Below are 23,238 nucleotides of genomic sequence, written 5' to 3'. Positions count from 1 at the left end.
TTAATTGTGAGACCCCGGGTATATGAGAGGGAGGGATAATCTAACCCCATCTGGTAGTTGGATGCAGCAGAAATTCAGTGCTCCCTTTTACCTTCACTTCCTTGGTGTTATAACACATCAGAGTTCTGCAGTTTGCACAGTGATCAAGTGTTAACACTCTTCTCTAGACTTGAAGTCCTAAAGCCAAACTGTTAAGTCTTCTCTAGGCTTGCCTTTGTTTGAGTGAGGTAAGACTCATATTAACAGAGACTGCTTTGGTCCACTTTGCACAAACTACATATGGTCTGTGCCTCAGGGAAATGAAAATAAGGAGGGAAACTGCCCTGAATTGCTATGTGGATTAACCTAAGTGGTATGCAGTAAGACCTCTTAGCTACACATAAGTGCAAAGCTTATTGTATTATGAATTAATGTATATGTATCACACATACTTGTGTCAACTAATTCAGTGAACATATATTTAAGGTTCTTCCTAATGGTGCGTTATTGAGATGTTAAGTTTTAACACCAAGAAAAGGCATAATTAATTTTCTTTTTCCTCTGCTCATAGAGACCCTCGGCCAACCAACCACCGTGTTAACAAGCATGTAAATAATGATGTCTATCTTCGGGTTCAAAACCTGACCATCTTAGTCAGAAACATTAAGACTTACTATCAGGTAAGATCTGCTCTTTGCTCATTGAACTATGGTGATTGTTCTACTGATTCAATTAATGCAGCAGCCAGTGGAAACTCTACAGAAAATGGAGAGGAAATTGTGTTATTGTGAAAGTACTTCCAACCATGCTTTCCTTAAGAAATAATAATACTTTCTCTAGTGTTATGGTGCTCTGTGTTTTGGGGGGAGACTTGCTGACAATGGAATGACAGAATGAATCATAGAATCACAGAATGGCCAGGGTTGGAATGGACCTCAAGGATCATGAATCTCCAACCTCCCTGCCACATGCAGGGCCACCAACCTCCCCATTTAATGCTAGACCAGGCTGGAATAATGCTTTTGGAATGTGAGAAGAATGGAATAATGCTTTTGGATGTGTGAGACTTCCTCAAAATAAGTAACCTTCTCTTAATGGGACTGCCACCAAACTTGCTTGTGAAATACTGTGTTTGCTAGAAATGAAAATCACAGGTTTATAAAATATTAATGAGGAAAAACCAAACTTTTTCTTGTATTGAAGACAGGCTTCCAACACTATGCAGCTGTTTTTTAGGTGTTAAGCAAACTGTTAGATCTGGCCACTTTAACAGACATAAATGCAGAAATGACTGCAGCTTCTCACAAATAGTACTATTCTCAGGTAACATCCTTGAACTGACTGTCAGTGTCCCTCTACTAAGACAGTGACAGCTGAATGCTTTTGCAGACTTAAATACATGTTGGGTCCTGCTGAAAAGCCCTTGGAGTGAATTCAGTTACTCTAAATAGATTTTCAGTATGCACACTGTTGTGTATATTCAGGCTAGCTGAGAGAAGTAACTGTGCTGGTGTTTCCTTTTGTATGTGTTTTTTGCCATATTTGAATGTTACATAGCATAAACCAGTCCAAAAACACTAAAAACTACTGAAGTACTCCTGGTAAATGTCTCACTTGTTTAATGGACAAAACAACGAAACTGTGAATGTCTTAATCCTGTACACTTCACTTTTTTGTAAATACAGGAGAGAGACTGTGTTGTTTTTGTACTCAAAACACAGAAGTATTACAACTGAATTAACTGCTCTATAATACTAGGGCCTTTTGCTGTCATTGTCTTCCAGAGCTGTTTGCTCTGTTCCATGTTTAATGCCACCAATTCTTTGCTCTGGATTTGCATGGAGGAGTCATCCATACGGCTTCAGGCTTCCCTAAGCAAGTTATAGCTGCATTAGGAAAATTGAGGGTGTAACTTAAGGTTTGAAATGTGGGAGGAGGACATAATGTGTTTCTGAATACAGCTGACCCATGTCTGTGTGGTTGAGAATGGGAGAAGCTGATACAATGTGGTCATTCCTAAGACTTGTGATTTGTAGGTGGGGATTCCATTGGTCGTAACTGGACGCTGAAGTAGTTTCTTGGTTATCCACTGTACAGTATAAGTGTGTATACAGAGTCTGCAAGGAAAGTGGTCTGTATTTAAGGACACTGTAAAGGACTAGACTCTCACTATCCTTCCCGATCCTTGCAATATTTAGTTTTAAGAGTCTGATTCTTCAGGTGTTGAAATTAAAGCTTTTTCTTCAAGCAAACTGCTTGTCTTGATAATCTAGCCTCTTTTAATAGTATGCAAAGAGAAAACAGATTTGGTTGGGGGGGGGGTGAGGGGAAGGGAAATGATTCAGAATCATGTGCTGTGTTCTTTAATGTCTCGTTGACCTGAGCTTTATTGGATTACGACTGTAATCGTAATCCAATAAAGCTAGAAACCACTGAAGAAGGTGAAAACATATATTTTTTTAATAGAAAACAGTAGTCTGGGCTCTCAGGAGACACAGTAATGGTGTTCCTCTTGTAGCTCAGAAAACATCAAGTACAGTAAATCTTGCTGCTTGAAGACTGTATATATAATGCATGTAAATAGCAATCAATTATCATGAGAATTGATCATTCTTTGCATTTGGTCCTGAAAATGTGTGATTACAGGCCATCATAACTTTTTTGTATGATGGCAGCATAGTATAAGAAACTTATTTGTCCTTGTCACAGTTGTATCTTCAAGAGCGATCCAAGATCTGAGTGTTAATCTGAGTTTCCTTTTCTTTTGATGCTATGTGGAAAGAGTTAAAGCTGTCTGTGCTGTAACTGAGGGTGCGGGTATTCGTGTTAGATACTTGGAGGTTTTTATGTTTTACAGTCTGAGCTAACTAGTTCATTTTAGCTAGAGCTTTTTTAACATGCGGTTAAACTGTTCAGTAGGGATAGTGTGGAATATACACTGGTGAGTCCAAAAGTAATGTGTCCTATTGTTTCCATGGAAACCACAACAGATAAAAAGAGCACAAAAATGCTGTTTGATAGAACAAATTCTGAGCTGTGAAAGGCTTTTTTTCAACAAAGTCACCACTGTGAGTTCTTGTGTTTTGTTTTCCAGCAATGAACAAGAGCCTGCATGCTATGTTTGTAAAAAATCTGCATGGCTGTCTGGAATGTGGCTTGCCTTTCATGTTGCTGCTGCCTAAATGCAGCACTCACTGCTCACATCCACACTTTGACGTCATACAGCATTCTGTCATGTGCCCCTCTCCTGCCATGTGTCACATGGCAACACATAATAGAATACTGGTGGGAAGGTTCAGCCTTGTTGCCGTACCACTGGCATGCCCCTCTGATGTTGTGGGCCAATGTAACAAAATAACAGGCATTACTTTTGGAGTAGCCCTTGTGTAAGTATTGCTAAGCCTGCTGCTAATATTTATCTTTGTGTTTGTTTTCTTTTTAACAGCTTGAAGTCGTAGGTGTTGCTTGCAGCGATAGTTGAAGTGGGGGTTGTGTCCTACTGACTGAACATACAGACTGGATTTTGGTTGCAGGCTGGCAGTGGGAGGGGAAAGTTCCTGACAAACAATAGGAACAGAATCTGCTGCTTCCTCAAGGGAAACAAAAGCTCTAAAAATACACCATTGGTCTTGACACTTCACGTTCCCTTTCACTGGATGGACCCAAGTCAAGGTTATAACTTAGTGAATTTGATAGGCTGTGTCTCGTCATGCTTTATAGAGGAATGGTAGTAGGTGTGATAGAGTAATGGCCCCTCTGTTGTTATGCAGGACCAGTCAAGGATGTGGCATGGATTTGTGTTACTGGAATCTGTGTATCTGAGAAAGGTGACTTAAAGGCTACTAAAAATAAATCTGATATTCATAAGCTAGGTGACCCTTCAGGGCACATAATGGCCATGAAGAAGCCTTTTTTCAGTTCAAATAATATCTTATTTTCAGAAGTTTTCAAACTGAATTTTCTAACAACTTCTTGAAGAGCTGCCTTCCCAACTTTCACCTTCGCAAAACCTGATTGTAGATGGCTATGAATAAAAATGTTAAAGACTTACTTAAAGCAGGGGACAACTTTGGTTGCTGTATATATACATTAGTTATATATTATTTATTTCATAAGTAATTGGGCATGTAAGAGTGGTTACTTCTGGTAGCAGGCAGACATTTCTGCGTGCTGTGCTGTCTGAGCAGTTGTACCTCTGCAGGTCTGTTCCTGGGGTGGGGGCCTCTGCTTTGGAAACAAGGCAAATGACTCATTTTGCTGTGGGATTTCTTGAGCATTCAAAGGAATCTGTCATTAGCTGCATTTAATAGCTGTTTCAGCCCCAGTTTGCTGGAGAAATGGTGGATCATAAAACTTCTGGAGTTGGTGCCATATCTTAACAAAGGGCTGAGTTAGGCAGAATGTGTTTGTTGCTCATTGTATGACACAGTGTCTCATCTTGTTCAGGCTGAGTTCATATACTTGGCTGTCTTTAAACTGAAATTCAGAATGGCTTTGTATGATGTGGCTTGGTACAGTGAGAGTCAGCCACTGCCTAGTGCAGTGATGATGTTGATTAAAGGGCTTGATAGAGAATGGAGAGTACTGGGGAAGGAATGCTTGCCCACTTCTCAGTGGGGTTGATGTTGTGCATGCTTGTCCAAGGGTGAAATCTTCCCCACATACTGCAGTTAACCTGTGTTCATGGGTCTGGCTGACCTGGTGCTGTGGTCTGCTGCCTTGTCTTGCAGGCACAGTTGGGAATGTCAGTCTGCATGCCAGCAAAGGATAGCCCAGTGTAACAGAGGTGAATTTATCTTGCTATTCCTGAACACTCTCTTATCTTGGTAATGTTTCTGTTGTGAGCTTTACTAAAAATCAGCCACTAGTCCAGTTAGCTGGAGAGCAGTTCAGGTGCAAGAATCGGAAGACCTAACGATGTTTGACTTCACAGGAATAAACATGCTTGACCCAGGTTCATAAGGTCCATAGTATGTTGTTATGGCCCTTAATTGCTCTGGCACCTTCTGTTTCTTTTCAGAGAGGTGATTAATCCCAGCTGTGGCAGCTGTCTTCACAGTGGCCTGTGGCAGTTCTTGTTTCTGGCAGTGTGTTGATAGGGTTTGTTTGTTTTTAAAGCGTTATAAGCCTATGATTGTTTCCATCAGTGGAGGGGAGAAGTTAGAAAACATGGATTTGCCATGCTACAGAGAGTGTGTAAATCCTGTAGATGCTGTCACTTGAAATGTCTGTGTGTGAAGAGCTGCCCAAATCTCTGCACTCAGAGAGCACTCTCAGACTGAGGGTTTGGAAGGGCCTAAAGGCAGGCTGGTGGGGGAAGCTCACAGTGGCCTTGTGCATCCTCTGCTCCTGTCATTTGTCAGATTCAGAAGTCTAAGGAGCTAACAATTGCTTTGGTAGCAGCTTATTTAAAAACAAACAAAAGCAACCCCCAAAAAACTAAATTAATGAAAGAATTTGTTTTGATGTCAGCTAGTTTCTTAACCTTCAAAAATGCCACTAACCATTCCAGCTGCATGTACTGCATTCTTAAGCAAAAATTCCTACAACTTATGTAAAATTTTGAGGTTGTTGAGAGGATTAAGAAAGAACATTATAATCTGTTGGCCAGTCCCAGCATGGGTGCTGTGGCCACATCGGGAGTATGTGGATGAGCAGTTGCTGTGGGAAGAAGTGCTGTGGTCACAGCTGTGTTTTGCCTGTAGTTCTTCAGCTGTGGCCACTGAATACTTTGCAAATCGCCTCATGTTTCTAAAACAGATGGAAATATGTCTCCATTTAAAAGAAAAAATAATAGTCTATTTATGTGAGCTCTAAAATGAGTTACGACTATGTGGTTTGTGCAGTTGCAATAAAGAACTCTCATTCCTTAGCATTTTTATTAAAGTTAGGTTGTGGAGAAGTAAATATGGAGCTATTTACTGAGCTCTTAAGAACTTTATATCACCTCAATTCCTACCTGCCCCACCTAAGCTCAGGTAATGGTGAAGAAGGATGTCTTGAAAAGCAAGGTACCCTTCATGTTTCTCAGTCTGCTTTTACTTTTCTGTGCCAACATGGAGCAAATGAAGTACAAGCAGCAGTATTTCTTATCAATTAAGTGTCATATTGTGATGATGAATTAAAAGGCGTTAGCTGCCTGTGAGGTGGCTGTTGCTGTGAGCTCTGACACTGGGTCTGCTGTAGCGCTGAGGCTGGGTCTTCCATAGGAGAGAGATTTCTGTCTTTAAGCTGGGGCCAAAACTGCTTCTCCCTGTGGTTCAGCTGGGGTCTTGCAATGCCAGTGGCTTCCAGGTGGATAAACAATGCCTGCTTCTGTATTTGGAGCATTGAGTCAGGTTGGGAGCTCTTGGCTGGATTGTGGACATGAATTTGAACTTCAAGCTCCAGATTTGGACACAAGTTATGAACTGGCAACTGTATTTGAGCTATAAATAAAGTTCTGGAAGTACAATGTCCTTTTCTGTGTGTTAAAATCTTTCTCTGCTAGGCCTGCTAATTCTAGTGGCCCTGGAATCCACTCCTTAGCAAAGTAAACACCAAAATGCTAGAAATACACTTAAAAGGACATTTTTCTGGAGTAGAAAAGCATTTCTCTGGGGAGGGGGAGAGGGGAGGGAATTCAAATACAGTAGCATACTGAGCTAGATGGTAGAACTAAATTCATATTTTTGATGTTATTGCCTATTGGTATGTCAAAATACAGTATGTGTGGGTGGCTTCTTTTCTTTGATTCCTGTTCCCTAGATCTCTAATTTAGCAGCTTGGCAGTGGTGGGAGGAGCCTTTCATCATCTAGAGCTTTAAATTCCAAGATTATTAACAGTGTCAAGAGCTAGACATCAAAAGCTTCTACAGATAAGCTCTCTCTAATTCATATGCTTGACTGATCTTATGCACTCGTGTGTGTGTGTTCTTTCCCTTTGCTGTGTGGTTGTATGAGCTGTGTTCATACAGACTCCTGACCCGTTTCTGCATTATGTCTGGGAACTGTCTTCTTGCACCTACCAAAGCTATACAGCTTTTGTGGCCCGATTTTGACAGCTGCACATAGGAACACATTAATCAACTGCTGAGGCTCTTTTTAACAGCTGTACAGTAAATAAGTTAATACTGACTTGCCTGTCACGCTATGATGCTATTGCAGAGATGCTCAGTGTCTCAGTGAGGCTGTGGGCCTTACTCAGGAAATGCTGCTTTGTCATCAATGTGACCGGGAGTGTGATGTTATCAGTTTCATGTTTGTTTCTTCCTCTCACTAAAATACACTGGTTATTTTGAATGTATCATAGGTAGAATGGCTTTCTGTATGTATTTATTCAGTACTTAACTTAAAGAGCCCTCCTTGGTTCTGCATTGACCAAAATATTTTTGGTTAGCTGTACTGTTGTGCAGCAGTGTGGTCATGATACGTGAAGGCTGTGCACGAGGCTGGCACTGTGAGGATGTGCTGCTATCATGGCGATGGGTGCCAGTCAGTGAGATGCTGGCTGTGGTGTGGGCATTCTAGGGGTGCTGAGCTGGTGTTGGCCTCTGCTTAGTCCCTCACCTGGGGACAGTGGTACTGCTCTTCTGCAAGCAGAATGCCAGAACAATCAGAAAGATGGTATCATCTAATGTATAGTATCATGGAATGGCTTGGGTTGAAAGGGACCCTAAGGATCAAGCTCCAAACCCCCTGGCGCAGGCAGGGCCACCAATCTCCAGATCTGATATCAGGCCAGGTTGCCCAGGGTCCCATGCAACCTGGTGTTGAACACTTCCAGGGATGGAGCATCTGTCCTGCAGGCCTGTTATCAGGCGCTTCAGTGAGAAAGAAGCTGAAACAGGTGACTCAAAACTACCAGCCAGGCAATCTAAGGCCTGTTTCCTGGAACTGGAATTTGGGAAAGAGCCGAACAGGCTGGCGTGTGTCTGTGCAGCTTTGTTTTTGTTTTTTTTTTCTAATAAGCTAGAGAGGTGTGAGTTCACAGTGTGGATAAATGAAGCCCAGCCAAAAGAAGAGCAGCGTCCTGAAATAAAAATGTGTTTGTGCAGTGGTCAGAACAGCAGGGCAGGGTTCACGTGTAGGCTTTGGAGTGTTGCTGTTAATCAAAGGCTGTGTGTCAAAAATGCAAATATGTTAGTGGAGGCTGGATGAGAAAGGAAGGTGTGAACTACTGGCACAAGCTGCCTCTTGTCCTGCTCCCCATGGTTTCTATGCATCTTTGCAGGCTTGTAGGGAGGTCGAGGTGACTAGCAGCTAAGGGACTGAGGATTGCAGAGCCTTAAGCACGGGCATAGTTGTGCAGAGCCCATCTGTAAGAGTTTTGCAGTGGAGTTGCTATTTAGTCCCATACAATACTGTTTATGAAGCCTCTGCCTAAATTCTGGGCAGATGTCCCATTTTGTGTTAGCTAAGGAGATAACAGAGTTCTTGCAGAGGCCTCCAGTTTCAGTTGTGTTAGAAAATGGTCTGCATGCTACTTAGGGCTGGTAGTTGAGATTCATTTTTGCTAAAAAAAAAAAAAAAAAGTGAAAATTGAAGATTACTTTCTTTTTGTTTCTGTAGGGGATTGTGTCATTTTTGTGTATATACACAGAGAGAGAGACAAGAAATTGTACAAAAATGTGAAATGTGATTGCAGGCAAGTCCTCTAATTGCAAGGCAGTTCCCTAAAAGACTTCTACTGTTTAATGGCAGCTTCCAAATGAAGGTTTTTTGTTTTTTGCCCATTGTCTGAAAACTATTCTTTAATGCAGGGTGACTTTCCTTGAGATTCTCATGTGCCAGGTTGTAGCATGCTGGATTGACTCCAGTCTTGTTCCCTCACAGTGCTGAGTCTGGATCAAGGCTGAGTGTGGAAGGTTGTTCCTGTTGGTTTTGGAGAGTCTTTGACCCAGATGAGCAGAGGTCATCTCAGTGCATCTTGTCTAGCAGATCTGGGTTTTGTGTTCAATAGCTGTTGTTACAAGCTTACATTCCCACACACTGCTTTTGGTAATGAGTTTTATTTATTTATTTTAGGTCTGTAAACAATACTTCCATGGTGTTTTAATCTGAGGCAGATGCTTGGGATATCTTCTAAAGCAGCGGTTATCAGCCTCTTTGAAGGAGTGATTGAGATCCTCCCATTCATTTCTGGAACTGAAGCATCATGTCCAAGTGCAGAGTTGTATTTACTTTGGAAACAAAATGTGGGCTGCATCATAAAGGTCTGCTGGAGCTTTATTCTGACCCCTGGTATTTCTGGCAGTTGAGTGCTGTAGGGCATAGGAGAAGGTGTGGAGTGGCTGCGTCTGTCCTGCAGAGAGCCTGCCTGGCTCCCGAGCAGGAGCAGAACTGGCTGCAGGAAGCAGCGTTAGCCTGCTTGTTACCTCACTGAAGGCAAACCTCAGCAAAGGATGCCTTTTGTACTTTATGCAGAATGTAGTCTTTATGACAGTGTAAATTAAAGGTACTTAGTCATGAATGCACTGAAATCAAAATACTGTCACTGAGTGATGCATACATGCAACTTCTCTGTGCAAGTTATGCTGTTTTCTTTTTTAAAATCCTTCCTTTGCAAACTCTCTAAGGAGCAGATAAAGCAGACTGTGTGCACTGGTTTGTTGTGTTGTTTTTTTTTTTTTTTAACAGCTCTTTAGGTGGGCTGTTTGATTGTAAGCTGTGTGAGAGCTGGTTCCTCTCCTGTTTCACATGATGATTAAGAGATGGAACTGAAGGAGAGTTAAGCTTTTACATTCTGCTGGGCTCTCACATGGCCGCTGAAAGTGCCTAAATAAAAACCTGCTCAGCAGACCGAAGGTCCCTGTGGAGCTGTCACTGTCTGTCCTCTTTCATAGTTAGCATTATTAAAAGTCTCTAGATGTTTATTATTTTCTTTTTTAGACTCAGTGACATCATTAGAGCCTGCTAGGTGACGGAAGACGTGACAGATGTCTGCCTCTTGGGGACAGGGGGGAAGACTCCTGGTCTCTACAGAGAGCAATCTTGTATTCTATTTAAGCATCTTGAGGATATTTAACGTTTAAAAAAAAATAAAAAATAAAAAATAACATAGGTGATACTCTTCATGTATTAAAAACGTCCCATGTCCCATTTAGTTACCTAGCATTAAAGAACCTATTGTAAGAAGGCCTGATTTATTTGCTTTAAGGCTTAGAAGCAAGAGAAGTTCCCTGTGGCACCCTAGAGTTGTTATTATTACTTCTAAATGTGATCCCATATGTAGAAAATTCACTAAAAGGTATCTATAAAGGAGTCCAACATCAATCTGCTATGCAGAAGTAGCTGTTTGTTTGGAGTGCAGTGTGCTCAAGGAAAAGGGGAGTGTTGCACTGAGGTTAATGCTTGGTTTATTTTGGAGCAGCTGTGTTAACAGGAAAACTGAGTGGTGGGAGTCCCAAAGGAGGATAAACATTTGCCATCATATACTGGGAGGAGGTGAATTTAATTTTGATACTAAATACGGAATTGCTGTGTATATTAGAAGGATAATTTCTTCAGATATGGATCAGTCAGTATTATATGTGTCTTTATTTCACTTTCTGAATATATTTTTCTTTCAAGAAGAGAGAAAAACAAGAACAATCGCTGTGGTTTTGTTTTGTTTTGTTTTTTTAATTTGAAAAAGTTGTGTCAGTATTTCTTTCTGTCTTTGCTTGTAAGATTTGAGACAAATGCTTCTCTGAACAGCATGTGGATTGCTCTTAATAGTTGTACATGCAGAAAGTAGAGCTGGTAGTGGAGGACCACAAAAGCTGCCATTATTAGAAGCCTTGCTTACACTTCAGTGCTCTGGCTCCTGGATTCCAGTCATGCAGAAGAAATGCAACTGGAGTGCTCCGTTTTAATTCTCAAGCTTGAGTGAACTGCTCTGCATTTCTTCTAGTACATGTTTGCTTTGTAGCCTGAGCCAACATCTTGACTTGGGAAGGCGATTTTTGAGCTCCATTTTTTGCTTAGATCTTTCTCTTTATAAATTGCTGGGGGTAAATGCTATGCAATTGAGGGATTCGGATTTCAAATAATTTGTTATTGCTTGAAGACTTCTCAATAAGATGCTACAGACTTTGGCCTCATTTTATAAACCTTCTCAGTTCACTTGTACTTTTCATGGTGTGGGACCTGATTATAAGCAGTACTGACTGTGCAGTTCGAGATGCTTGGCTAGGTCTGTGGTTTTGCTCTGATACCCTTGGACATTGTGAAATTAGAGCTAGCTGCCAGATCATGGCTTGTTTTGGCTCTTCTCCTTGACAGCATATCACAGCCCTTACCAGTGTCAAGGGCTTCATCACACTTTTATCAGTACTTGGAGACTTGCAGTGTTTATAGCAACCATGTGAATGCCTGCAGAAGGTCCCATCCTGTCTTGGCTTTGAAGGCTTCTGCCCAGCCTACTGGTAAGAGATGTGCTCATCTGTGAGCTGAGCTGGCACAGTCAGCTGCTTCTGTGACATGCAAACTGAACTGCGCGCTGCCTTTGTGGTGAGCTGTGTGCTCTGCCACCCATTTATTAGGGAAAAATCTCTTGAGGTTCATTTGATTTATTTATAAACAAGTAGAAATACATTTGTAACCAATGACCCTTTTCATGTGTTATGGAAGTGAAAAGCAGTGGAAAACCTATGGTAGCATCTCTTTACTTGGGAGTGCATGACAAATATCAGGTTAATAACTTTGAAATTCCTGCTTTATTGATAATGACGGTGTGTCTGACTTGCCTAAAGCACACAGCTTCCCAACTTCAGATTCTTGAAGCACAAGCCTTCAGTCTGCTGCCAGGTTGCAAGATCTCTCCATCATTTGGATATGCTGCCAGTGTGGTGGGTGTCCAACACTTCCAAATCAGGGTATGTGACATAAGGCAACAGGGAACTGGTCTTCAGGAGCGGTGACCCCTTGCTGGGACAGTGTGCCTGGTCTGAACATGTTCTCAGATAAGGGCTTACACCCACGCTGCATCGACAGGAGGTGAAGTTTCTGCTGTCTGTGCTGGTGTCCTGCTGTTCTGCAGCACAAAAGGAAGGTCCCCTTGAGTACTCTTGCGTTTAATAGCTTTAACTTCTACGGTGAACGAGGCCATGCAGAGTGACAGAAACTTTATTCCCCAGGGAATGTGTTCAGAACAGCAGTCATGGTCAGCTGATTCAGCCAGGCAGCTCCTCCCTGCACACAGAGATATAAAAAGTTTCATAGCTTACCATAATTTGTACTGTAGGTATCTGGCATGCTGATGTAAGACACACTTCTGTTTGCCTTAACTTAGGGAAGGATGTGAAGGGTTTTTGTCCTTTGGTACAAATATTAAAGCCTTAAAGAAGTTGCATGTTCATAAAAAGGTAGAATTTGGATCTTAAAGTATTTGCTGAGATCTCGTCACTAAACATAAAGTTGTGAGGATGGGGAGAGGGGGGAGTTTTTTGTGACAGTTTGAGCGCTTTAACTACCATCTACCCTGTGATATGGACCCTTTTTGGCACATGCTGCTGCTCTATCAGATATGATAAATTGAGCAAACTGGTTTCCTGGCACTTAAGCCAAAGAAGTTTGTGGTTAACAGAACCAGGCTGACTAATGCAGTGGAGACCTAAAATCATCTGTTTGCAGAGATGAGCGTTTTTTTTTTTTGTTTTTCAATGTATTGTCTAAACAGTTATTAAACCAAAAATAGCATTTTTTGACAAAGAATTATCTTCCTTAAGGATGAAATAGGAGAGGGAAGAGTTTAACTGCTACCTCTCACCTTTTTAATGAGAAGTCATTAATTTTCCTTTGAGATTCAGAGCAAGTCTGTTCCAGTTCTCATCCCAAAGCATATGCTGTATGCCCTCGAGGGGGAAAACAGTTAAGAATTACAAGGGGTATTATGTATGGTAGAAACAAGCAACCTGCTGAAGTAATAACCTGCTGTATGCCCTTAAGTCTCTGTATGAATCAGTGCTTTTAAGTGGTGACTGAAATACGAGGAATATGTCATCTCAGAGATTAACAAGACAGCCTCACTTAGGAGATGAGAAACACATTTATTTTCTTCTTCTGTAATACTGATCCTCATGCAGGAAGATTCAGACTGGAGTAACTTCTTAAACTGCTGTCCCAGTCCTTGAGATATGGCTCTTTTGAGACAGAACAGGATGCAGTCGAGCTGAGCATATTTGATTATAGTTCTATAGCTGTATAGTTAAATAGCTATAGTTCCGATAACAAAGTCTGATCTGCTGACTATTAACTGCCTGAAACCTCTGAGAGTTCTTCTGTTGTGGCACAGTCCAGTAACCAGTATTGCTTTTTAAATAGCATAAATGACTTCTCTGCTCCCTCTTGTGTGGATAGGTAACAGTGGTGAAATGGCTTGCCTGATGCTTCAGCTCTCTGTAGTACTGGAACATCTCCTGCTATAGACTAGTGTCTAACTCTTGTCCCTGGATTTCCTGTGGGCTAGTTCAGGAACAGCTTGGGAGCATGGTGATTCACTTGGAAGAACTGCTATGAATCCATGGTTCGTGCCTGTCTGGGCCTTGGGATTCAAACGCTGCGTCTTCCACCAACTGCTGGGCTGCCGCCTTCACTTAATTGTATGCGTGTGAAGAGTAGCGCGTCTGATGAAGCAGATGCATGCACACATCAAAGTTTAGCATTAGCTGCAGATTTACCTAGTGTTAATTAAAGAATCTGTAAGTATTAAGAGTACAGAATTTCAACTTTGGCTGTTAAATGTATTTCTTAAAAATAAACAAAACCATGAGGTGTCTGAAGAGAAACTAAAGAGCTTACACATCTAGTTCTGTGTAACTGAGACATCTTTAATCTGCACTGAGGAGTGGTGTGTTTCAAAGCACTGGAAACCACTTTGCATTGTGTGCATTCATAAAGAGGTGCTCATTAAAAATGCATTTTTGGTCACCACCTGTTACTTGCTTAATGTGATGTGTGCTTTACTGCACTATTGTGTTTTGTTGCTCTTTTCCAAAGTGCATTATTCATCGCTTTGAACTGTATGGGTAGGAATATATTCTGAACATCTGATTTCTGTACTGACCATTCCCCAAGGAAAGACTAATGTCCGTGTTTATGACCAACAAGCCAAGCCTTTCATGTCATCTTTTTGTGAAGATTTCATACCTTCTGCATACCAAAGATGCAATTAGGGGATTTGCGTCTGTGTTGCAACAAGGAGACAGCAAGGAGGCTGTACTTGCATGCAACAAAGACCTCCTAAAGCATTTAATGAAGACCTATTTGGGGGACAGTGCAAAGCTTTCTCCTGCTCCTTTGTCCCCCAACCCTTCTTTCACCCACATGTATCATCTGAGAGTAGGCATGTGTGGAGTGAGGTGTATGCTAACTTAGTTGCTGCCAGATACAGTTGATGTGGAATACTGAAACCCAAAAAACATAGAACCATGGCACCCTTGCTTGCTTTTCCTTTTCTGGAACAGAAATGAAGAATTTCACAGGTATCTCTTAAGAGTTTAGCTTCCTTAGCCAGTAGAAATACAAATTGGAAAGTGTTAATAGGTGGGGAGCTAGGTCTTTTTTTTTTTTTCTTTTAAAGAGAAATGCATCCACGAAACCACTCCCATCAGCTTCTTCCCAGAGCAGAACATATGTTCTAGTTATCCCTAAGGGACTCCACTACTTATCTGTCATTGCAGAGCAACAACTACTACATGGCTATACCCCTACCTTGTAAAAGAGTGTTGTGTTGGAATAAAAAAATGCCTGCAGAGCTGCTCTTATCTGTTCTCCCCAGCTAATCCAAATCTCCAGTGTGGAGGTAAAGCTGTGAATAAGGAGCCTAATGAAACACGTAGCGTAGTGTACACATTCACTCAGTGTGTACCAGAAGATATTTCCTCCCTAATGGACAAAGGAATGAGTAGATGGTTGAATGTTTTTTTTTCTTTCTTCTTTCAGTGTAATGTGAAATTTTATATAATGTGATCAGCAGGCAGGTTTCATTTGCATTCTTAGTCATGTATCCAAAACCCGCTCTACAACCTGATGGCATCAGCAGTCTGCTCGCAGGAGCTTGAAACAGTAGGAGTTGTGCAGCTTGGAGCTGAAATGAGTTGGCAGCACCATTTGAAGAAGTTTACTTAGTTCCTGCCTACATTGTGTAGGGCTGGCTTCAAAAGGACTGTTGCTTCTACGTCATGAGAATAGCTTTCAGTCCGAATTCACAAGGAATCGTGTATCTACAGATCTAACATGCAGCAAATGCTCATTTTAGTTTCAGTTATGCCTGTTTTTGTAGTGCTGCTTAGAAATTGACAGTGGTGACTGGATTAAGATTAATTCAGGGGAATTCTGTTTATTTATTATTGTGCATTAATTTTCAGTGGTAAATTTCATAGACCCAGCACATCTGCATATTTACACTATCAGTAGAACATTCTTAGCTTGAAGGTCACGAGTTCAGACTTCAATGCCTGATTGTAGGACCCTGTATTTACCATGCATCTTACTGCTGTGGAGATAGCGAATGGCTACTGCTTGTGCTGGGACTTAGAGGAATGGTGAATTGAGCTGGTGCTACAAAGGTGCCAGAGCGTCTGGGTCTGCATTCGGGTACCACACTGTAATAATTACTGGATTTTCTTTATGTTCAGCAGACTATAAGCATCTGCTTTCTTCCTTTAAAACTAGCACCACCTGCATGTTTTCTGAGCTATTACTTAATATGCCTGTCTCCAAAGTATTAACTCTTACTGTAGGTTGAAGAGTGCAAATTGTTTTACTGTGGCATTTCTTCTGGTGAGTGGCTGCATTAATTCCCATAGAGCTCCAATTTCTGAGCAGCCATTCATCACTCAACCAATTCACGATGCTCTCAGCAAGAAACAGGTTTGTCCAAGTAACTCAATGCCTTTGCTGAAGTGTATTTAAACAATGATGCAGAGCAATTTTATTAAGTTATGTGAAAAGCTGTTTGTAAACCAGAACAAAAGAATCCTTACTCAACACATTAACATGGTCAATATTTTGGAGTTCAAAATGGACCCAGCATTGCTCATTTCTCTGTTACAGATGAATCTTTTTTGCCAAAGAAGTTTTGTGCTTCACTGAGGTGAAGGGTGTAAACCTGCTCTGCGCTGACAAAATTCTGCTTGTGCTTATCTCTCTGAATTTAGTGCCCCTTAGAATGTCATCTGAGGCTGCCTCTAGAAGCTGTACTTTCTCTGGACTACCAAGGAGTGAATACTGCTAGGTTCAGATCCACTGCAATATAAACTTTTGTGTAATCTATGCCTTAATTTTCCAGTAACTCTTACACTGTAATGTAGCCCCAGTGTGCTTGAAGGTAGATCCTGCTCTCCACAGCCTGGGGCTTGAGTCACTTTTGGCTGAAGCATTCTTTCAGGGGCTTACCTTCCCCCTCCTTTTCTTTCACTAGCAGAGGCCAGCCCATCAGGGCTGCACTTCTGTTGTCTGTGATCTTGCGCTTGCCCTCCACCAGTCACTCGATCCATCGTCTTGTGTTTCTGTTGATTATGTTGCTTAAAGAGTAAACCTGAGCTCTGCTGATTTAAGTAAGGGCTCTGCATGTGGGAGAGCTTGGGAATTGCTTGGAAACACGCGTGTGTGCCACATTGATGTGGTGTTAAGGGAGTCTGAAGATTAAGAAGGATAATTGAAAAATGACTCTGTAATACGAAAGGGTTTTGGTAGTACACATAAAATTTTGACCTGCTCTGTTGTGTTTTTTTCTGTTTGTAACTTGTGTTTTGTGCTGTGTTTAGGAGTTATTTGTTTTTTGAAGTGTTTTGATTGTTTTTAAGCTTTGTCTCAGTAAGTGCAAAGTCTTGAAAGTCCTGTTTCCTTTCCATTACAGATGCTGTTGTATGAGCTTGTTTTTTCAGGAAAATCCTAGTATGACAGCTTGAGAGGAAATTGGTTTTTGTTGATATGGAAGACTCAGCAGTCAGCAACCTTAAGACTGGCCTAATGGGAGCAGAAGTTAATCTTCCCTGTATGTTAATAGTAATGTAGTGGTACTGCTTATTGCTGTTTATATGACAGATGGCAAAAAGGCAGTACCTTCTAAGATATGTCTACACCCTTTGCATTTTCTCATGGTGTCAACAGGTATTCATAGAGCATTGCATAAATTCAGTGTGCCGTGGCCACCAGCAATTACTGGTAAGTCAAAAGTGAGGTGAGAAATTAAAGGTATAAGAATAACTTCGTTTTTCTCCGTCAGAAAGAAACACAATTTCTGCTTAGCATAGCCTGAGCTGTGTGCTAGTCCTGTCGTGAAAGAGCACCTCGTTTGGAGGCCTGGTGTGAGGCTGATGGAGAAGTAAAAAGAGCAGATCTCTGCAGAGCTAGGTAATGTTATGTGTTATCTGCACAATTCACAGTAGATTACACAGACTGTATTAGCTGGGGCTAATCAGTTTCTTCAGATACCTAAAGAGCACTGCTAGGGACTGGGAAGACTTCTCTTGAGGGTGTTAGCAGAACACGTAATCGTATGTTTGAATGCACAGGCTGGATTACCACTAGTAAGTGATCTAAGCCTAACGGCCCCACACAAGGGACACTGAGCATTGGCTCTTTCCTCTTCTGCACGTAGTGGGTGAGCCTGAGTTACAGACCTAGTGGCTTGCAGCTGGACATACATGCACAGCCACACTTGATAGGTTAATGTGTCAGTGTAATTCTGTCCTTGTGATGTGCTAGGGCTAAGCCCAGTCAGAAGCAGCTTGTGTTTCTTTATTCTTCTTGCAGCAGCTACTGGAATGCTTAGGAAGTGTAATTTTTAACACGCAGCATTCAGATGTGTTAAGGCAGCTAGTTGGGTTTATTTTAGTTTTTTTAATTTTTAAGGCAATCACATGAAAAATCTTGATGTATGTCTGCTTAATCTATTTTTGTTTTGTTTGTTTTTGTTATTGTTGAATTCCCAAAGAAGCAGGGTGGTCTAGTCCTGTGATCAGCTAGTGTGTTTGTGGAAGCAGTTGTCTATTTTACCATAGGCTTCTTGAAATTGCATTCAAACTACTGCACGCATCCTCTGCATCTCAGTTTTTTTTTTTTTTGCAGCTGCTGAAATTCTTTCTGCCTCATTTTGCTTGTCTGGGAAATTCACTTTTCATGTTCTTCAGAGCAGGCTTCACTTTTTCTGATATGTTAATATTTGGCTTCACAATGGGAGACTCTCATATCCATGAAGACCTGGGTGACTAGAATAACAAACAACTGCCGAACAAGCACAGATTAGGAAAATGGTTTCAAACTAAAACAGAGATATTTGAAGTGGATGTAAGGCAAAAGTTCTGTTTTGTTTTAATGGTAAGAGTAGTGAAGCACTGAAACAAGTTGCCCAGAGGGATAATGGTGCCCCATCATTGAAGGCATTCAAGGTCAGGCTGGATGGGGCTCTGAGCAACCTTATCTAGCTGTGGGTGTCCCTGTGCATTGCAGGGGAGTTGGACTATGTGACCTGTAAGATCAACTCAAGTGATCTATGATTCTGTGACATTGTGGCAGCTGTTGAAGGTGACTTTCACCTTTCTTCTTTTTTTCTTTTGATCAGCTATTTTTTTCCTTCAGTCAGAACATCCCTCCACTCTGCAGTTGCACAGTTCTTTGTTGTTCTGTGACATTAATTGTTACTTCAGCTGTGGAATTGTTGTGGTTTAGTGAGTTTTTTGATGTTAATTTCTAATGTTTTTCTGTATTGCACATATGTGGAATAGAACTTTGAAGGTGACAATTTTTTGTGGAAGATGAATGGCTGAACCTTCTTTGCTGGCAGCACAGCCAGGCTGCTGCAGTGCAGATGCCAGCTCTTGCTGAGATGCAGTTTACTGCAGCTTACAGGCAGGAAGCTCTGAATAGCCCATGTCTACTGCACACGAGTGTATTTGCTCCTCATAGATAGCTCTTCCCTCCAAAGGGGACATGGCGGCTCTGGACTTGCTGTTAAGCACAGAAGATCCAGAAGGGATATGAGGAGGGGCCCAGAGCTCCTCTTGGAGCAGGGTTCCTGTGTCTTCACTCTGCCCTTTTCCATTTTATTTGCCCTTGTCCTGGTGGTAGAGCAATTGACTCAGTGGACGTGAGAATATTTGCTTTCACAGAGTGCTTCGGTTACATTGTGCAAGCCACGCATGAAATTTACTGTGCCTTTTCACCTCTACCATGTGCAAGGATACTGAATATGAATTCTTCTGCTTTAAAATAATTATGCAGTCATCAGCTGCTGCTTTGGAGTTCTTGATACTTTTTCTCGTATTGTGGCATTGAAGGTATAATACAGATCTCTAGCTCTGAATCTCTAAGTAACCCCCAAGCTTGCCTCAAGTTAATTTTTGTTTTGTTTTTTGTTTTTCTTTGTGAAGTAGAAGTGTTATTAACAGATTCGGTGTGTTTTATGGAAGCTAGTGTCATGTGCCCAGTTAGGTGTTTGATGCATCCCTTCCTTGTAAACACACTGAAAAATGCAAGACTTAGATACAGTTACAATAAGAGAAGTGGTAGAAATCCTCTTACATCGAACTTTCATAGCAGCCCTTTGGCTTGATGTTTCTTGATGGCACACTCCATTTTAGTATTGTAATTTGTTTCATTTTGGTGAACAAAGGGAGTGTAGCAGAGCTTACCCTCAGGAGCTCTGAATGGCTAACCTAACTCAGTATCAGGCTTCAGCATTAAAAGCTGTGAAAAATGCTCAGTTTTGAATTTAAATGTGAATACTTCTGGCTTCATTATCCCAGCAAAATTTGTTCAGACTGTGCTTGGGAAAACTGCTTTCCTTTTCATGTAAGTCATTGTGCTTGGTGTGCTGAATTTCAGAGAATTCGGAAGTGCTTCAAGTCTGTTCTGATGGTCTGCAGTGTTTCTTTATAATGTGTGCTAGGCCAAATTACTATGGTCCTTAGAGACCACCACAGATTAGCTGGAAGCGTGTTGAACAGATGGATTGCATTTTAGCTGGTCATATTAGTAATGTCAAGTGACAGGCCTTGAACACAACACATTCTTTATTCCCTGTTACTGCATAAACCACCCCATGACAACTCGAGGGTGGAATAAAATACAAGTTGGGAGCAATTTGTCTGAGCACCATTATGAACATCTGAACCCACTTGCACTTGATTTGGAGAGAGTAGTTGAGGATAAATCAATAAGCTTTTCATTTTCCTCAAGTAGGTAAATTAGAAGTGCTGCTGGCAATAGAAGCCGGGGGACACTGTGTTGCAATTGAATTTTCTCTTCTCTGATCAAATCGATAATGCTGCTGGGCACAGCGGTAGAACCTCTGTGCTGAAATGAGTAATTTATCTTGGGGTCAGTTGGACCAGGCTGGGAGTTCTGCTGTTAGGTAGCTGCTCATAGTTTTGCTTCATATTTTAGAATGTATATTTTTATACTGAGTTTGATTAAGAAAATATTGTTTCCCCCATAACTGGGGATGTACGGGGTGGGGCAGCTGCTTTGTCATTGATTCCAGTAGGCCTGAAGTAAAATTAGATCCTAGTTCGTAGCATCCTGAAATTATTATATTTTTTTTTTTTTTACCTAGAGTAGCTTTTATTTAAGTACACACAGAACTTTTGTTATGGGATGTAAGCAATAACCACAAAAAAGTGCGCCATAAACAATTTGATCTTGAAGCAGATGCATTTATCATGGCTTGCCTGCCTTACTCTCTGATGTGTGGAGTAATTTTGTTCTGTGTCATGCTGATGTGGGTGATGTAAGCAGTTAATAAGCTGTGAGAGTGCACAATGGATCCCATTATAACCTTGGAATTTTATTTTCATTTTCTCCATACCTTGCTGGTTACTGTCTTCTCATTGGCCTATTGATGCCTTGCAGGCTTGTGACGAGCTCTCTGTGCTGGTACAGCTTGCAGTGCAGGAGGTCTTACTTTGTGCTGGAATCTCTGTGCTACTCTAATACAAGTACCAAAACCTGAGCCATGACAGTCCTAGATCTAAGAATTGGGTGGATGATTGTTTCTGTGCGTATTGCATTTGTTTTGTGTGTTTTGTTGTTTTGGGGTTGTTGTTTTTTAATAGAATTTGGTCTCATTCCTCTGTTCAGTATATTTTTGTCATTTGGTTAGCTACTCACAGCCCAGTCATGCTGGGGACGGTTCAGACTAGGTATAATTCCTTCACATCCTCTCCCACTGAGATCCCAGACCGTGACTGTCAGAACTGATTACTTTCAGCGGATGAGGCAACAGTTATTTTAGCAGCTTTTGGATTTCCACTTGAAGGATCTTTAGAAGCCTGCTTTGTAGTTTGCTGGTTTCCAGGAAAGAAAACCCACCTCTTTTAAGACAGCTAATCTTCTAGTCTGTCACCTCATGAATACAATTATTACAGCGATGAGCAAGATTTTTAATCAAATTTTGTGGTGTATGTCACGTGTTGGCAGAGAAACAGTGAGTACTGAGTCACTCAGTGTCACCAGGTGTGCTCGCGTGGTAAGGTGCACATGGAGAACATCTCAATAAAAGATCTGCTTATGTTTTGCTTCCTTGCCATCGCCAAAACAACTTGTTTCATCTTGTCTCATCTTTTGTGGGATCCTGGTGTACAGTTTACAGAACTTGTAAATGGTTTTCCTCACGCTATCAATAACTTCTCAGATGACTACAGCAACATAGCTATGTTTGTATGCATCGGTTGTTAAACATTCCTTTTTTCTTAACCTCCTTGTTGTAGGCTGCAAAGTAGCTTGTTTACTTTATTACATGAATACAAAGCTGGAAATCCCACAGGTCTGAATTTATTCCTTAAAATATATTTTAATATTAAAATGTACTCATTTTCTCAAGTGCTCGCTATTAAGAGCTCTGTTTCTAGAAAAACTTGAGTCCAGCCATCCCAAGCTTGGAGCATGCTGCACAGGAGGCACCAGCCCAGCCATGTTCCCGCTAGTGCCCAAACTTACCAGCCCTGCTGCTGCCAGGCTTCAAGTGGCCAATGGGGAGTTCATCCATATGTGTAGGGTCATGCTTGGGGCAATGCCTGGAAGATCAGATGTGTACTGAAGGTACTGGAGAAGGATGTTGACAGCACTGCATAGGTAGGACTCTACTGAGCTTTTCCGCTCAGGGGTCTGAGCTCAGTTGGAGTGTAAGCCTGTTTCTCTGGCCAGGGAATGTTTGCTCTTAGTGGTATAAATAAAGCTGATGATGGTTTTTCTTCATGGGCATTTTCAAGCAGGAGAGCACCATTTGGCTCCCAGTCAGCTGGGCAATTAGCATTTTATAGCCAAGCAATATACTTAAATGGAATGGCTTGGCTTGAGCGTTGAATTACAATGGCCAGTCGACTGCTGTTCTTCTTACATAATTTATTTGCTACTCCCTTCTTGTTCAGGATTCAAGCAGAGGTTAATTTAATTCCACATGAGAAGCTAGTAGTTGCTTCACATTAGTGCTGTGTGGTGCAGGGAAGTGTTTGTGTAAAGCTTGTTTGCCTGGTCCCATAGCTGTGGAAAGGACAGTTTCTCATACTCCTATCCTGACAGTATGTTCTTTGCTGCAGCAATTGGCATGCTCTTGTTGGCGTTTAAGAATGCAGCCAAAATGAATTCCTCAAGACTGTGTTATTCCATGCTGTTAGAGGCAAATTTTTAAGGAGCAAATGTGTACTGAAGCATGTGTAGTATGGGCCCGGGAGGCTTTGTTCCTACAGAAATATAAGGGGCCCGTTTACCCTGTTACATGTAAACAAAGTGTTAATATATGACCATGGTGATTTGAGAGCTAGAGCTGCCACTGTCTCCTCTGATGACCCAAGGCAGTCAGCAAACAGCAAACATCCTGCGTGTGTGATCTTAGGAAGATAAAAAGCGCAAGTAAAACATGCCCCAGCACTCCAGAAACAAATTGGGAGCTCTGAGTGCAGCAACCGCATTCCCTCTGTCTGTGTTTGTTCATGCTTTTATAAGCCTGAGGGCTTAACTCAGTGCTTAGGATTTTATCCGCAATCTCATATGTGTCTTAATTTTTCCTAAAGCCTTTGACTGATGGAATCAATGTAGGGGAATTTTGGCTTTATTATTCTTGTTTTTCTTAAGCTCCCTTCTTAACAAAGCGGCTGTAAATGTGAAGCTCTTGGTGTGCACTGGCTTAGATGCCAGAAGGCTGCTACTGAGAGTACTACATTTATGTCTAACCTCATGACTTTTAGGTAGATTGAAAGTATCCTCAAATCCTTGTGGTGCCTGCCTGGAGTGCCCAGCTGCTCTCAGCAGAGCTGTGCCCCTGGCAGTGTCCTTGTGTTGCTCAAGGCTGCAGGT

General features: G+C 41.6%; 1 protein-coding gene across 2 annotated transcripts in view; it reads left to right on the top strand.

Moving 5' to 3' along the window:
• Positions 1 to 23,238, top strand: part of CCDC88C (coiled-coil domain containing 88C) — an 86,952-nt gene that overhangs the window by 6,940 nt on the left and 56,774 nt on the right. For both annotated transcript variants that reach the window (XM_048948800.1, XM_048948799.1), the window contains exon 3: positions 551 to 659. In XM_048948800.1, coding sequence (XP_048804757.1) covers positions 551 to 659 — 109 coding nt within the window. The remainder of the gene's footprint in view (positions 1 to 550; positions 660 to 23,238) is intronic.

Source organism: Lagopus muta, chromosome 6 (assembly GCF_023343835.1).
Source record: "Lagopus muta isolate bLagMut1 chromosome 6, bLagMut1 primary, whole genome shotgun sequence".
Lineage (NCBI taxonomy): Eukaryota > Metazoa > Chordata > Aves > Galliformes > Phasianidae > Lagopus > Lagopus muta.
Note: the sequence above shows the minus strand (reverse complement) of the source record. Positions and strands in the feature narration are given on the sequence as shown.